Genomic DNA, 14,633 nt, shown 5'->3' with positions numbered 1-14,633 from the left:
CGGTGGGGTGTCCTATACCATCCAGTCATGAGCTTATAGTTCATCTCCTGGAGCTTTGCACTAGTTGTACCCTGATGCGTAAGGACATGTATCTTCTCCCACTCGGGGTCCGAGAGGGCGACACCCGTGGCCTGTTCCCATTTAGATTGGTATGTCGCCGGGGGGTGTCTGGTAGCCGTCAGTATCATGGAATACAGCGTGGAGATTCCCTTCGATAGGTGCCTTCCCTCCGTACAGAGGGTCTCGAAGCTGGTCTTCTCCCTGTGAACCAGCCGCTTACCTGGAAGGGATTGGTAATAGTGCCGGACTTGATGATATCGGAAGTGGGCCAACCCCGTAAGGGGTGCTAGGGAGGTTAAAGCTTCAAGGGGTTTCAGCTGTGTTCCAGCGCACCAGTCCCCAAGATATGGTTTGCCCGGCTTCCCCAGACGTCTCTAGGTGCCAGTCCTCCCACAATCTCAGGGTTATAGATCACTGGAGACAGCGGGGTCGGGTTAGTAGTAAGGTCGAGTTTGTAGCGTATATTGGACCACACCTGGAGGGTAGCCCCTATGAGCGGGTGCGTCCGGATTTCACTCATCTGCGTGGGTTTCAGTAGCCACGTAATCCAAGGTAAGCGCTCCTTGACCTGAGCACGTTCCAGTCTGACCCATTGCTTGTCGGTGTCGGGCACATGCCAGTCCACTACCCGCAGGAGGTGCGCTGCTTGGTAGTAGGCTTGGATCGAAGGCAGAGCCACTCCACCTTGGCATATGAATTGACTTATAGCCGTAGTCACGGAGCTGAAGTAGGTCTTGGGGAGGCGAATGGGAATTGTCTGGAATAGGTACAGGAGCCGCGGCAAGAAGTTCATCTTCACCGCGTTTATCCTCCCAAACCAGGATACACATGTCGCACATCATCTTTTCATATACGCGGCTAATGTCTTCAGGAGGGGAAGAAAGTTTTCAGTGAACAACCTGGTCAGATCCCTCGTCAGCCAGATGCCAAGATATTTAATGTGCTGCGTGCACCACCTAAAAGGAATGTTGGCCTTCAGTTGGGCCGTCAGGCCCGGAGATAGCTCTAGGGGCAGCGCCTCAGACTTATCCGTGTTCAGTCGTAGGTTGGAGAATGCTCCGTATGTTCGGAAAGCCTGAAGCAGGTTGGGCAGTGTCACTGTCGGGTTTCCAACAAAAAATAGCAGGTCATCAGCGTAGGCAGCTACCTTGTGTTCTTCTCCCGCCACCGCTATCCCTGTAATACCCCCATCCCATCTGACCGCCGCCAGGAAAGGCTCTAGCGTGAGGGCAAACAGGAGGGGGGACAGAGGACACCCCTGTCGCGTACCATTGCTAATCGAGAAGGCTGGGGACAGTGCGCCATTTATTCTCAGGCGGGCCTTCGGGGCCGTATATAGTGCCTCTATCCAGGTTCGGATGTTGGGGCCAAAGCCCATTGCCTGCAGGGTCTCACCCATGAACTGCCAGTCGACCCTGTCAAAAGCCTTCTCGGCATCCGTGGAGAGCAGGAGGCCCCCACAGGCGGCAGTCTTGGTGGCATGGATGAGGTTGAGATTGTATATATTTTTTAGCGCTCTCCTACTGTTTTTATATTTTATATTTTGTAATTTGCATTACTAAAGGAAGTATAATTATTGTATATTTGTTCTCCCCTAGACTGCCAAAAAAGAAATGGAGGAAACTGAAAGGATGTATGATGTAAAACCAAATACAGATCATGAAGAGACATCACACATGACAGTAAAAACATATGCATTGAAAGATCAAGTGGATGGAGTTTTAATACCTAGAGAAGTGGTAATTAAAAATGCTGGTCACTCGGAAGACGATGTACACCTCCATGAGAAGAACATAATAAAGCTGGACAACCTTCAATCATATCAAGACATTAATTATGCAAAGGAGAAAACTGAGAGAGCAGATCTTTCAAAAGAACCAGACAGCAAAGGAAAAAATATTACTGAGCAGATTGAAAAAGAGAGCCCAAAAAGTGCTTTGACAATACAGGATACAATTCATCCAGATGAGATCCCTAATGAAAAATGCATGGAAAAAGAAATAGTAAGTGAACTTCTACTTTCAGTTTGTGTTTGAGACCTGTTTCATTGGGAAAGTGGTTGCTGCAGGGACTATATTGTGTTCTACTAAATTAGAACCATAGTCTGTATCAAAAGCTTACCTAGGGTATTTGGCACTTTGCCTGGAATTACCTCCACCTTTTGTGTCTTTGTTTACATTTCTCACCCCCTTCAGTGCTCTGTTTACTACAATGAGTTATTATTTTGCATTTAATAATGTATCACAGAGCTCCTTGGCAATAAAACTCACATTTAGGTGCAGAGTGTATGAATGGTGTTCTTCAAGCAGTGGATATTTAAATATCATTATTATTATTAAATTAAAAATATTTGTATGTATACTGGACTACATAATACTGTTAGTTTACTAATTGCCTAATTGTGAGAGCTCTAAATGGTGACTAATAGACAATTGACCTGGTGGAATTAGTTATACATTTATCTGTGTTTTATACAGATACCATCTAGTCATTTGTCCTCTACAGTCATGGAGGCTACGCACAGTCTGATTGGAAGCCTCATGTCTCTGAAGGAAGAAGTCAGCAGAGCTAAATCCAGACTTGCAAAAATGGGAACGATTCATGGTGCTAATGAGAACATCTTACATCAGGTAGACACAAAAAGTACACCAGGCAGTCTCAACACGGAATCGAACAATAATATTGAATCGAATAATAATAATCCTTCATCAAAACTCGAAAATAGTGAAACAGAATTACAAAAGAGTCACAAGAATATTGCAGGGTAAGAAATAATTTCACTGTGCAAACTTCAAAAAGTTTTGTTTTATTAAAACAACAATACTGTACATGGAAAGTGATCTATGTTTATTGATGTGTATATGCAGATGTATTGCAGTGTTTAAGAAATAATTTGGTTAAAAAAAAAAAAAACCTCACGCAAAGCAGATGATAGATGAACTTTATGTTCCAAGCTATAGCGTTACATACATTTGATACCAATGTCCAGGTTTTCAAACAAGTGATCTGGGCAATACATAGCTTATATACGTTTATACCTCTTGACAGGTGCCTTTGTAATGATATAATCAATGCTACTCATGTCACCTGTCAGTGGTTTAATGTTGTTGCTGATCAGTGTATATTCACTATGCCTATAAAATTCTTATTGATATAAAGTCACTGGACAAGAATTGATAGATCCACTGTGGCTATATATTGATTTACTAATATTGACTACATATTGAATTACCAATAAACATCTTAGTTACACATATATGTTCCAAAACTAAGCAAAAATATAAATAAATAATCATGCTTCTTTACAATTTTCAGTAAATCACATGTCTACCCAATCACTATTAGGTGCATATAGGTTTACTAAAGTACCGTATATCTAAAACCTCCAATATCACAAATTATGATGACGTATCTTCCCTCCTCATCTACCTCTTGGAGGTGGGCTAGGACTGTAACTCCCCTTTTTTAATGTTCTAAAGATGCTGAAATTATCTTACAATATCTAGAGGGTATCAATTTAGTATTCTAAATGTGTTCAACATTCAATGTGTTTCTTGTACGTTACATATCTGTATACGTTCTTTTTTGAGATAATCAAAAACGAATGCTCTTTTATTGGGGGAGTTGAATCCTTACGTGCTTATTGTTGCACATCTAATCATCTTCATTTCCGCCCGCAAGAGGCAAATAAGTTAAAAGTTTCTGCTCCCATGTGCAAACAAAACAAGAAATAAAGAAGAGTGAGACGCAAAGAAAATTGTAAAATTTTAAAATTGTAATCACCCACTCAATTTTTATTTAAGTTTTCCTTTAAGTTGTTATGGGGATGGAAATGTTCCTTTAAGCCGAAATGCCTTAATATGAAATAACATGTATGGGCTTCAGGAGCATATAGCATTTTGTTTCCCAAGTGCCTCATAAGAGTTGCCTTGTGGCCTGATTGGCATTTTACCTGTCTTATTTTTATTGCCACAGCATGAAGGATGAATATACACAGAATTTTGAAACAGCAACTGGATGTGAGGATTCCACTCGCAGCACTATCCAGACAACCAGGGAGGTTTCATGGGAGTTGCATTCTGAATGCTTGAAGTGTTGCAGCCATACTGGACCTGTGGCTTCAGAAGGTGTAAGCTGACAGCTGAACTACAATCTTTGTCTCAATTTTCAAAGCTTAAACCACGTCTTTAAACCGTAGGCACTGTAACTGCTTAATCTGATTGAAGATGTTATAATTTCTGGAGTCCCCTGGCACCATCCATGCATTCAGTATTAAATTGTTTTTAATGTCATGATGCTAAACGAGAGTCCCCAGCAGCCCATTTCCTCTGTGCTGCTTGATCTAATGAGGAAGCATTAGCATGAGCAGCAATGGGTGGCTGTGATACGTGTCAACGTATCACAGCACCTATTGTTGGTATGGACTGGTATGGCTAGTAGGAAATGAGTAGTCTCTGCATTAGCCATAACTCTGTGGGATCTGGTCTGTGGCTGGCCAGGGCAACTCATTTAATAGTAAGCCGGCGCTACCATAAGGCTGCCCAGGTGGCCACCTTAGGGCGCACTGGCCCTGGGGGCGCAATGTTAGGCTGACCAGCAGGAGGGAAGCGCACTACGCTCCCCTCCAGCCGCTTACTTCTTGAAGCATCTTCATCTGTGTAGCTAAAAATCCTTGCACTGGCCCTGAGTGAACTGACCAAAAATGGTTTAAAACTTAATGGAAGGTTAATGTCAGAGCACTCTAGATGTAGGGCCGGTGCAAGGATTTTTGGGTACACAGGCGAAGATGATTTTGGAGCCCCTTCCCCCAAAAGCATCTTCACCTGTGTGCCTCTTAACCCACCTTTTGTGTCTTAACCCCTTTTAAAACTGTCTTAACCCCTTTAGTGTCTTATCTCCCAGATTTTCCCCATTCTGTGTCTTACACCTCCCTTGTGTATCTCTTGCTAACCCCCTTTATGTTTCTTACTCTCCACAGCTCATTTGTGTGTCTCCTTCTCTCCCAGTCCCTTTGTGTCTTTTACTCTAATCAGCTCCTTTGTGTATTTCTCTTTCACCACCAGCCCATCTATCTCCCCCCAGGCCCTCTGTGTCTCTTTTTCCTCTTCTCCAACCCATCTGTGTCTCTTTCACACCCAGCCCCTTTGTTTTTCCACTCACAGGCCCCTGGTTCTGGAGCTTTCATCCCCAGACCCTCCCCAGACAATCCCCAGACCCCAGATCCTCTGTGGACTTTCTCCCCCCCCCCCCCCCGGCCCCCATTATGTCCCTCTGTGTGTCTTTCTCCCCACTCAGGCCCCCCTGTGTGCAATTCTCCCCTCCATGTCCTTTAGTGTTCCTTCTCCCCACCACCATAGTGTTCCTTCTCCCCACCACCATAGTGTTTCTTCTCCCTCACCACCACTCTAATCATAGTGTTTCTTCTCCCCCACCACCATAGTGTTTCTTCTCCCCCCACCATAGTGTTTCTTCTCCCCCCACCATAGTGTTTCTTCTCCCCCCACCATAGTGTTCCTTCTCCCCCACCACCATAGTGCTCCTTCTCCCCCCATAGAGTTCCTCCCCCTCCCATAGTGTTCCTCCCCTCCCATAGTCTTCCTTCCCCCTTCCATAGTTTTCCTTCCCCCTTCCCATAGTTTTCCTTCCTCCCTCCCATAGTTTTCCTCCCCCCATAGTGTTCCTTCTCCCCCACCACCATAGTGTTCCTTCTCCCCCACCACCATAGTGTTCCTTCTCCCCCACCACCATAGTGTTCCTTCTCCCCCACCACCATAGTGTTTCTTCTCCCTCACCACCACTCTAATCATAGTGTTTCTTCTCCCCCCCACCATAGTGTTTCTTCTCCCCCCCACCATAGTGTTTCTTCTCACCCCCACCATAGTGTTTCTTCTCACCCCCACCATAGTGTTTCTTCTCACCCCCACCATAGTGTTTCTTCTCACCCCCACCATAGTGTTTCTTCTCACCCCCACCATAGTGTTTCTTCTCACCCCCACCATAGTGTTTCTTCTCACCCCCACCATAGTGTTTCTTCTCACCCCCACCATAGTGTTTCTTCTCACCCCCACCATAGTGTTCCTTCTCACCCCCACCATAGTGTTCCTTCTCACCCCCACCATAGTGTTCCTTCTCACCCCCACCATAGTGTTCCTTCTCACCCCCACCATAGTGTTCCTTCTCACCCCCCTCCATAGTGCTCCTTATCCCCCCATGGTGTTCCTTCTCCCCCCTATGGTGTTCCTTCTCCCCCCCTCCATAGTGCTCCTTCTACCCCCATAGTTTTCCTTCCCACCCATTGTGCTCCTTCTCCCCCCATAGTGTTCCTCCCCCCTCATAGGTTTCGTTCCCCCCATGGTGTTCCTTCTCCCCCCCCCATAGTTTTCCTCCCCTCAATGGTGCTCCTTCTCCCCCCATAGTGTTCCTTCCCCCCATGATAGTGTTCCTTCTTTCCCTCCCCCTTAGTGCCCCTCTCATTAACCGCCTTTGTCCCTGGTGTGTCTCCTACCTTGTAGCGTGGCCGAGCAGAGCTGTGCACACCGCGGTACAGGAGCTTCAGTCTCCTGTACCTGGCTGGACTGACAGAAAGTACTCTCTCAGTGAGCACTTCCTTTCAGTCCGGCCGGGTACAGGAATCAGACGTTCCTGTACCGCGGTGCGCACAGCTCTGCTTGGCCATGCTACACAGTGCCTGGCAGGAGGGAGCGCTGTGCGCCTACCTCCTGCCGGTCACTCCATGCTAGTGTCCCCCGGGCCGGTGCGCCCTAAGGCGGCTGCTTGTGCTTTATGCTATAACCAATTCACTGAGCTTAAATGCTTATAGTGCCAACAGTGTACCTTTAGTAGGTTTCTTCCCAATTTTCTACACTGGGACATCTCGTCAACCTATTGGAAAGAACAGGTGTAACTTATGTTTTGTACACTCACATGGTTATTCACTAAAGTGAGAGTTCAAAGTGAATTGAAAGTGAGTTTCATATGTAAGGTCAAAATAGCAAAATTGGAAATTCCCTTTGAATTTTGAATTATCACTTAAAACGTAAAATGTTATGTCTATGTAATTGTCTTTGTAACTTTTTTTATACTTTTATGATTGGACAGAACTTGCAATATTATCATAGCATATTTCTTGTTTTTGTAATTTTTAGCACATAAATAAATAAATAAATAAATGATGCTAGTTAAATATTTGTATTTATTATCACAGCATTCTGTTTGTCTTTTACTCTGCTCAGCCTGAAACCACACTAGTCCATCTTACGGAGGAGAAGGAGATCAAGGGAGGACCTTGTGCAAGGAGAGAGGTAAAGCATGCCTCCATTCAAAATGAAAAAGAAGGAATCCACAAAATGAAACCAGATGAGAAACTAGTTCCTGCCCCAACCTCAGAGAGTGATGAGTTTGAGACAGATGGCTGTCAAACTGAAAGGGAAGTTGTGGAAGTCACAGCTACATCAATGCAATTGCTAGAGAATTCATCAGAAGATTCAACCACAGAACAGGCAAGTGAAGCGGATCTGCTTTTTTTTTTTTTCTTCTCTCAGACTCAATTTCCACATTTCCAATAGTCTAAAACCTTTATGACTGTGTGCACTGATATCACCAACCAGTACAAGTGCATGATAATTAAATGCTAATCTCTGTTATAATTCCTGCATATTAAGGACTCTGCAGGCAAACTGGCCATGACATTTTTGGAAGCTGCTGATAATCTGATTGGTGGGCTGATCCCTAGTAAAGAGGATACAGGTCTGTCGGCGGTAAGGAGAGTGGTTGTCATAGTGACAGACAGAGCTGTGGTAGACGGCGATGTCTTGCTAAGCCAGGGTGAAGAGCTGTCTGAAGAAAGTGCAACACTTAGCATCATGGAGGTGAGGGGATAGATGAAGAATAAGCATAACTCAAAGTCAAACAAATGTTTTTGGAACAATAAAAAATATAATGGAAGATGGTTTACGTCAGCCACACAAAAGCTACTTAGAAATTAAAGGGAGGCTACACTCATTAACACTGTAGCCCTTAGTTTATTAGTTAGGCACTGGCATAAGACTGTGTTTATCTATTATATATATATATATATATTTTTAATTTAAGGTTTGTTATGGTGTTCTTCTTTGTAATGAATTTGAAATCCCACTGACATTTGGATTTTCAAGTTAAAATATAGGAAAGGGAAAAAGAGTTGTTGTTGTGTTAAATGTCAATACATAAAACCTCAATATTGACTGTCCTGATAGTAATATGAATAAAACTGAAAAAAATAACAATGTTATTGCTTCAGTCTCACTATGTATATATGCATTACTTTATAACATTACAATTTCCAATATCAATAATTTAAAATGGCCCATTTTGTCTTAAGTCATTATGGCGAGATAACCTGTAGCAAGTATAGTTATTTAACAAACTAGGTAGCCCCCAAAGCAACATGCCAAAATATCTTTGACTCTAAGTAATTCAGATTGTTATTATAAGCTACCACGTCTTTCCATGTATTGCATTTATGTACCAAGGATTCATCAGGCTCAGCCGAAGATTCTATGGTCCCTTCTCTGTCCAGGGAGAATGGCATGAGAGTTGACACCTACCAAGATCTGACAAGCAGTAATCAGAGCAACATGTGGAACTTGCATGCAGCCTGTGTGCTCAGTGAAAATCATTCACGTGTCTGGGATGGTAGGGTACATGAGCAATCGGGAACAAGAGCGACAGAAGATGGAAATCAGGTGGGCTTAAATGGTAGCTCCCACTTTTACATCAAAATTGGTATTCTTATTCTGTAAATACAAGTCTTTGCTGATCTCACATGATTGTATTCCCTAATGTAATGTGAGTGGAATAATGTTTCATAAAGGAAATGTGTAATCCAAATAAGTTATATTGTAGCACCAACTGGTGTTCATTTGCACCAAGTATTTTTTCAAAATATGGCTTCTTAAAAATAATTTCAAAACCCATTAAACATAAAGTTGTCATGTGAAATGCGAAAGTGCACCTATGTGACCCCTTTTTATTATGTCAAAGTTCAATGTAGCATTTCAACAATACTGCCCTAATACTTGCCTTCCTAACATGAAAGGAAGGATGTGGTCAGATGACAATAGGTTTAGATTGGTTTTGATAATCCATTCAAGGTTTGGATGCCTATTTAAAATATATTTAAATTGACTGGGACAATTGCCTGGGAAATGTCTGCTTAATAACCCGACTTCAGGTATAGCAATTCTAGACTATATATTGTAGATAAAGGGAAATGAGCCTACCACCTATCACATCATGATCTGGACGTCTTGTGACTAAACTTAGCAGTTTTTCATGTCAATGCATTTAAGAACTGGGGAAGCGCTCACAGTCAACACCAAGTTGAGGCATGGGGATAGTTTGAATATTACTTGAACATGAACCAGTATGATCTCGGGTTGATTATGACAATACTTGGTTGGAATGTTGGTTTAGATTGTGAATACAGATTAATAGACACTGAACAAGACAAATATGAAAGTCTAGATAGAATGTATCACACACTTTACTGTTGCATAGGAGACAGGCAATATAAAAGAAAAAGCATTGTTCAGGAGATCACTGCTAAGATACTGACAGTATTGATAAATTATGCATACCTGTATAATAAACTACCTGTATAATAAAATACAATGAATTACATTCTTCTACAAAGTTACGGATACTTGGTTTGGAGGCCACACAACTGTATATAAAAATGAATGTATATAGTATTGTATAGTTTTGCTATTGTTTGATGATTAGCTGTGTTAAATATATCAATCCTTAACTTTAAAAAAATGTTTTAACATCAATAAAAACTTTCCTTTTTATGACTTAAAAAGTGCAATGTTGTCTCTCCACAGCCTCAAGTGATAGACTTTGAAGGAGGTAAGGATCAGTCCTGTGGCTCAGGGGGCTGTGAGAGGACATTAGAATCATCATTCGGAAGCCCTTGGTGCAAAGAAAGTGTAGACAACACAAGAGGGAGTTCTCTCACAAAATTTACTGGGAGAGAAGTATCAACTTTGTTAGAAGAAGAGACCAAGGAGATGGGTTATGAGAAACATAGCAAAGGAATAAATATGAAGGGGGACATCTGCTTGCATAGAGAAGAAATATTTGAAAGGAGAGTTAAAAGAAGAGTCATGGTGACACAAAGAGAGGCAAGAATTGGACAAAATGATGTCTATGTGCCCAGGATAAATGGAAATGTACAGAAAGTACTTGATGCAAATTATGAGAATGTTGAAATCATACAAGAAGGGGAGAAGGACAAAAAAATTGAACCTGTATCTGAAGAGATAAATGTAGTAACGTGCAACATGATGACAAGTGATAGAGGAGACCCTCTGACACAGGTAGAAGGGGAGGAAGATGATGGAGACTTGATGGTTCAGAGGAAAAGAGAAGACAAAGAGGAAGAATGCCAAAAAATATCTAGAGGGGATGAAGATAGGGAGGTTGAGGGTGTCTCTTCGGTAGACGTCATGCAGCTTGCAAGAGAAAACCATAGTTCTCAAAAGCACATAGATCAAAATAATTGTAAAAGACTTGAGAAAGAACCAAAAGTAGACCAAACAGTAGGAGCAGTAGAAAGGAATGAACAGAAAGATGTCTGCGAGCAGGTGAGTTATGCTTTACAAAGCTTATCCTGCATAGGTTTAAATTGTTTATACTTTCCAGACATGGCGTCATTTAAGGGGTTAAAAAAAATTAAAAAAAATATTGCACTTTTTTGTAATGTTTACACATTTATTGCATATTTAATGGAAAAAAATAGAAATAAAAAAATAATAAAAATTATATGTAAATTGTATTTTGTTCACAAATCTCAATTTGGGAATTTCACCTGTAAGACTGTATGCAGCAGGCCTATTGCCCATTAATCGCTTATATTACAATGTATACACAATACACTACATCTGTGTTTGCATATTGTTTTGCATAGTTAATTTGGTTATTCTTCTTCGATAAGATTATTATTGACCATCAGCGATATTTGTATTAGCCAATTGACAATCAAAGAGAGACTAGTCATGCACTTTTAAATGTCTATAATTACTTAAAAGTAATTAAGTCTTTAATTGGTCCTAGTTTCTGCCTCATGGATCTCAAGACGCAGTGGTGATGAATGTCTACCTTGCTACACAGAATTTTGTTGGTAATTTGCACCCTATGATGGCTAGGATAGGGCCCAGTACCAAAACAGGGAAACTGGTGAACTATGGAAGCATCAGCCAGGTATTAGCAATGGAATCCACCAATAAGGTAAGATAATGTTAGATGGTAAATATATCATATATTATACATATTAATAAATGCCACAGCCCTTTCATCATTCTAATTCAGAGTAACTAGGTACATTATAGATAGACATATAGAAAAATAGCATCTTATATTTTCATGTTATATACTGACATACTAGATAAATATAATACTATTAACTACTAGGGGTTTATTCTTTTTCCCATTTTTTTTTTCTCTTAAACATCAGGTATTTATCCATTAAATGTTCTCTATTACCCCGGATATCGAAGTAGATACCAATTCATCATCATTTGTTATACTCTCTATTATATTTTTATCCTTTCTAAAAAATATTTCTTTAATTTTAAATGTAAAAAAACGTAAGAAACATCTCCAGGAAATATCGATATAATATCTCCATAATACTATATTGTCGATATCAGTAGCAAGGTAAGGGGAAAAAAACAAATATATATAATAATAATATTACTATTATCTAAATATATCTGTACTTCCCCTGAAGACGTACTTATAAAACAGTGACAGACTACACATAAATATTACACATCATTCCGAGGCCCAGCAAGGTGTCAGTAGGGGATGGAACACCATAGTTATTCTCTTTTCACTTATCTTCATCTTTTTCCTTCATGTCTGTTTTTTTTTCTTTTTATCCTATTTTCTTCTTGGTTAGCGGATACATCTATTGTCTAGGGTTCCCATATTCTTGCATATGTATCTACTAAATCAAGATTTCTATAGACTTGTTTCTCCATTAGTTACTGATATCTTATCTGGGATTCCACCCCTCTCCATGAGGGAGTATTTACTGATTCCAATATCTTGCTATGCAGATTTTAGTTGCCCTTAATATATGAACAATTAGGAGTTTTAAAGATTTACTTTTGGTAGGTATTTCCATATGTAACAAACAATTGAGAATAAATGTTAATTGATGTTTTTAGAATGATATTAATTTTCCTAGATACTGCTTGCTTCAATGGGTTAAGAATATAACAATCCCACCAAATATGTTTCTGTGTTCCCTTGTTACATCTCCAACAAACTGAGTCAGTAAGGGAGTGAAGTCTTACTACTTTAGCTGGAACCATATACTACCTATGAACTAATTTAATCTGTAGTTCATATAAACTTATGCAATGCCTTCTTAAGCAGAAAAAATGTTTCCATCCACTGATCCAATGAAATCTCACTACCTATTTAATTTTCCCATTTCACCATTGATTTAATTTTATCCTTATTATACCTTTTATGTATAACTGTATTTATTTTTGAAACAATATTCCTTTTATGTTCTATTTCCAACAGATGGTCTATATCTGAAGTACTGTAAATTGGGTTAGTTTGTATGAAGTGTTTGATTCGAAGATATAAAAATTGTTTTTCATCAAACCCTTCTATTTTTGTATGAATCTGTTGAAATGATTTTAAATGCAAATCTGTATTTAATATATCAGCCAAGGTTATCAGACCGTTTTCCTTCCATTTTTTAAAATTAATATCCTCTATATATCTGCAATATTTCTATAGGTGATTTTGTTGTTAATTGTTCATTAACCCCTTAAGGACGGCGGGCGTGCTAAGCCGTCCTTGGGGACCCGACTCTAAACTCATCCCAGGCAGTCCCCCTGTATCTGATCCAGCCCTCCTGGGCCATGTGATCAGGTTCTTGTGAGGACATCACGATCACATGGATGGAATAGCCGTCCATTGCAGTGCCAGCTAGGGGACTGCCTGGAATGACAACAACTGTTTAAAAATAAATAATTTTTACTTAGATCGTATATATATATATTATAAAGTAAAAGAAACTAAAAGTGCTGCACTCACCTGAACATGCATACATTATAGGGTGCTGCTGGGGCCAAAATATACAAAATACAGAATTCAGCGCACTCGCTTATTCACTAAACAATGATTATAATAGTTTTATTTAAAAACACCTCACCTAGGCAAAAAATGATGGGGGTTTAGTTACATTATATGATCATACATTGCATAAGCCTGCCAACTACGTCAAAGTACCCCATATTCGGCAGGTCCTATCCTAGTAGCAGCCTAATGCTTGCTCTTATGAGATTAATCCACTTACTTGGGAAATACTTCCTTACTGGGACTCTCTGAAAGTCAAGGCTAAATAGGGTGCGCTGAATTCTGTATTCTGTATTTTATATTATAAAGTATATATATATATATATACACACACACACACACTGTATACGTGTATTTTAATATTAATATATATATATATATATATATATATATATTAATATCAAAATACACGTAGAATGATATTAATTAAATATACAACCCAAGGTATTGCAAATGGGGTATGTCCAGTCTTTTTTAGTAGCCACTTGGTCACAAACACTGGTCAAAGTTAGTGTTAATATTTGTTTGTGTGTGAAAAATGCAAAAAACTAATTTGAACGCCAATTTTGGCAGTGTTTGTGACATTACAGGCACTGCCACTGCTGGCAATACTGTGGACGGCTATGCCATCCATGTGATCGTGAGTTCCTTGCAAGGACCTCGCGATATCATGGCCCAGAGGGCCGGAACGGGAGCAGGGGGACTTCCTGGGATGCCAGTTGAGTCCCACGCAGGCGAGCGGGTAAGTACATAGGACAGCGGGGACGTGTTAAGCCGCCCCCCGGCGTTTAGAGCCGGGTCCCCAAGGACGGTATTGCACGCCCGCCGTCCATAAGGGGTTAAGGGGATATTGTTAGGAAAAACTCCTCTTGTTTCAATATGAGATGTATACTTTTAACACTTAGGAAAACACCCCTTATTTCAAATATAAGACGTATATTTTTAACCTTTCCTGTCACTTGTGACTTATTAGTGTCAATTGAGACTACTCTAGTGTGAGTTGGCTTGACCTCAGCAAGTATCAATAGCCAAGCAGACTTGTCCCTGGCTACTTCTGCTGTGGGAGACCAGACTTTGATGACACATAATGTCAACATTCCCTATTGCGAGCTCAATATTATTGTTTAGTTAAACACTTGTTTCAAATATAAGAAGTATACTTTAAAACTTTAGTGACACTAGTGCAGGGGTTCCCAATTAATTTTTCCTGTGGAACCCTTTGACATAATGCGCTAACAATGTGGAATTCCAAAATATTTTTGGCGCCGGAGCACAGATTGTTAACAGATAGTAGTACTTAGGAGCAGATGTGCTGTGGTGTGTACAGTTGGTGTTTGTATATAATGTTAGCGTTTTGATACAGGGGTGTGTTTGTATGTATAGTTTGCATTTGCATGCAGGGACGTGCTTGGATGTAGTGTTAGCTTTTAAAT

The 14,633-nt window shown here is 40.4% G+C and overlaps 1 protein-coding gene across 1 annotated transcript in view; it reads left to right on the top strand.

Annotated features, from left to right (window-relative positions):
- The first annotated feature begins 2,567 nt into the window (after window positions 1-2,567).
- Window positions 2,568-14,633, top strand: part of LOC134601735 (uncharacterized) — a 43,946-nt gene continuing 31,880 nt past the window's right edge. The window contains exons 1-7 of the mRNA XM_063446239.1: window positions 2,568-2,824; window positions 4,036-4,189; window positions 7,293-7,559; window positions 7,722-7,928; window positions 8,571-8,783; window positions 9,924-10,685; window positions 11,155-11,328. Coding sequence (XP_063302309.1) covers window positions 2,568-2,824; window positions 4,036-4,189; window positions 7,293-7,559; window positions 7,722-7,928; window positions 8,571-8,783; window positions 9,924-10,685; window positions 11,155-11,328 — 2,034 coding nt within the window. The remainder of the gene's footprint in view (window positions 2,825-4,035; window positions 4,190-7,292; window positions 7,560-7,721; window positions 7,929-8,570; window positions 8,784-9,923; window positions 10,686-11,154; window positions 11,329-14,633) is intronic.

The sequence above is a fragment of the Pelobates fuscus genome, chromosome 3 (assembly GCF_036172605.1).
Source record: "Pelobates fuscus isolate aPelFus1 chromosome 3, aPelFus1.pri, whole genome shotgun sequence".
Lineage (NCBI taxonomy): Eukaryota > Metazoa > Chordata > Amphibia > Anura > Pelobatidae > Pelobates > Pelobates fuscus.
This window is presented reverse-complemented; position numbering and strand designations above follow the sequence as displayed.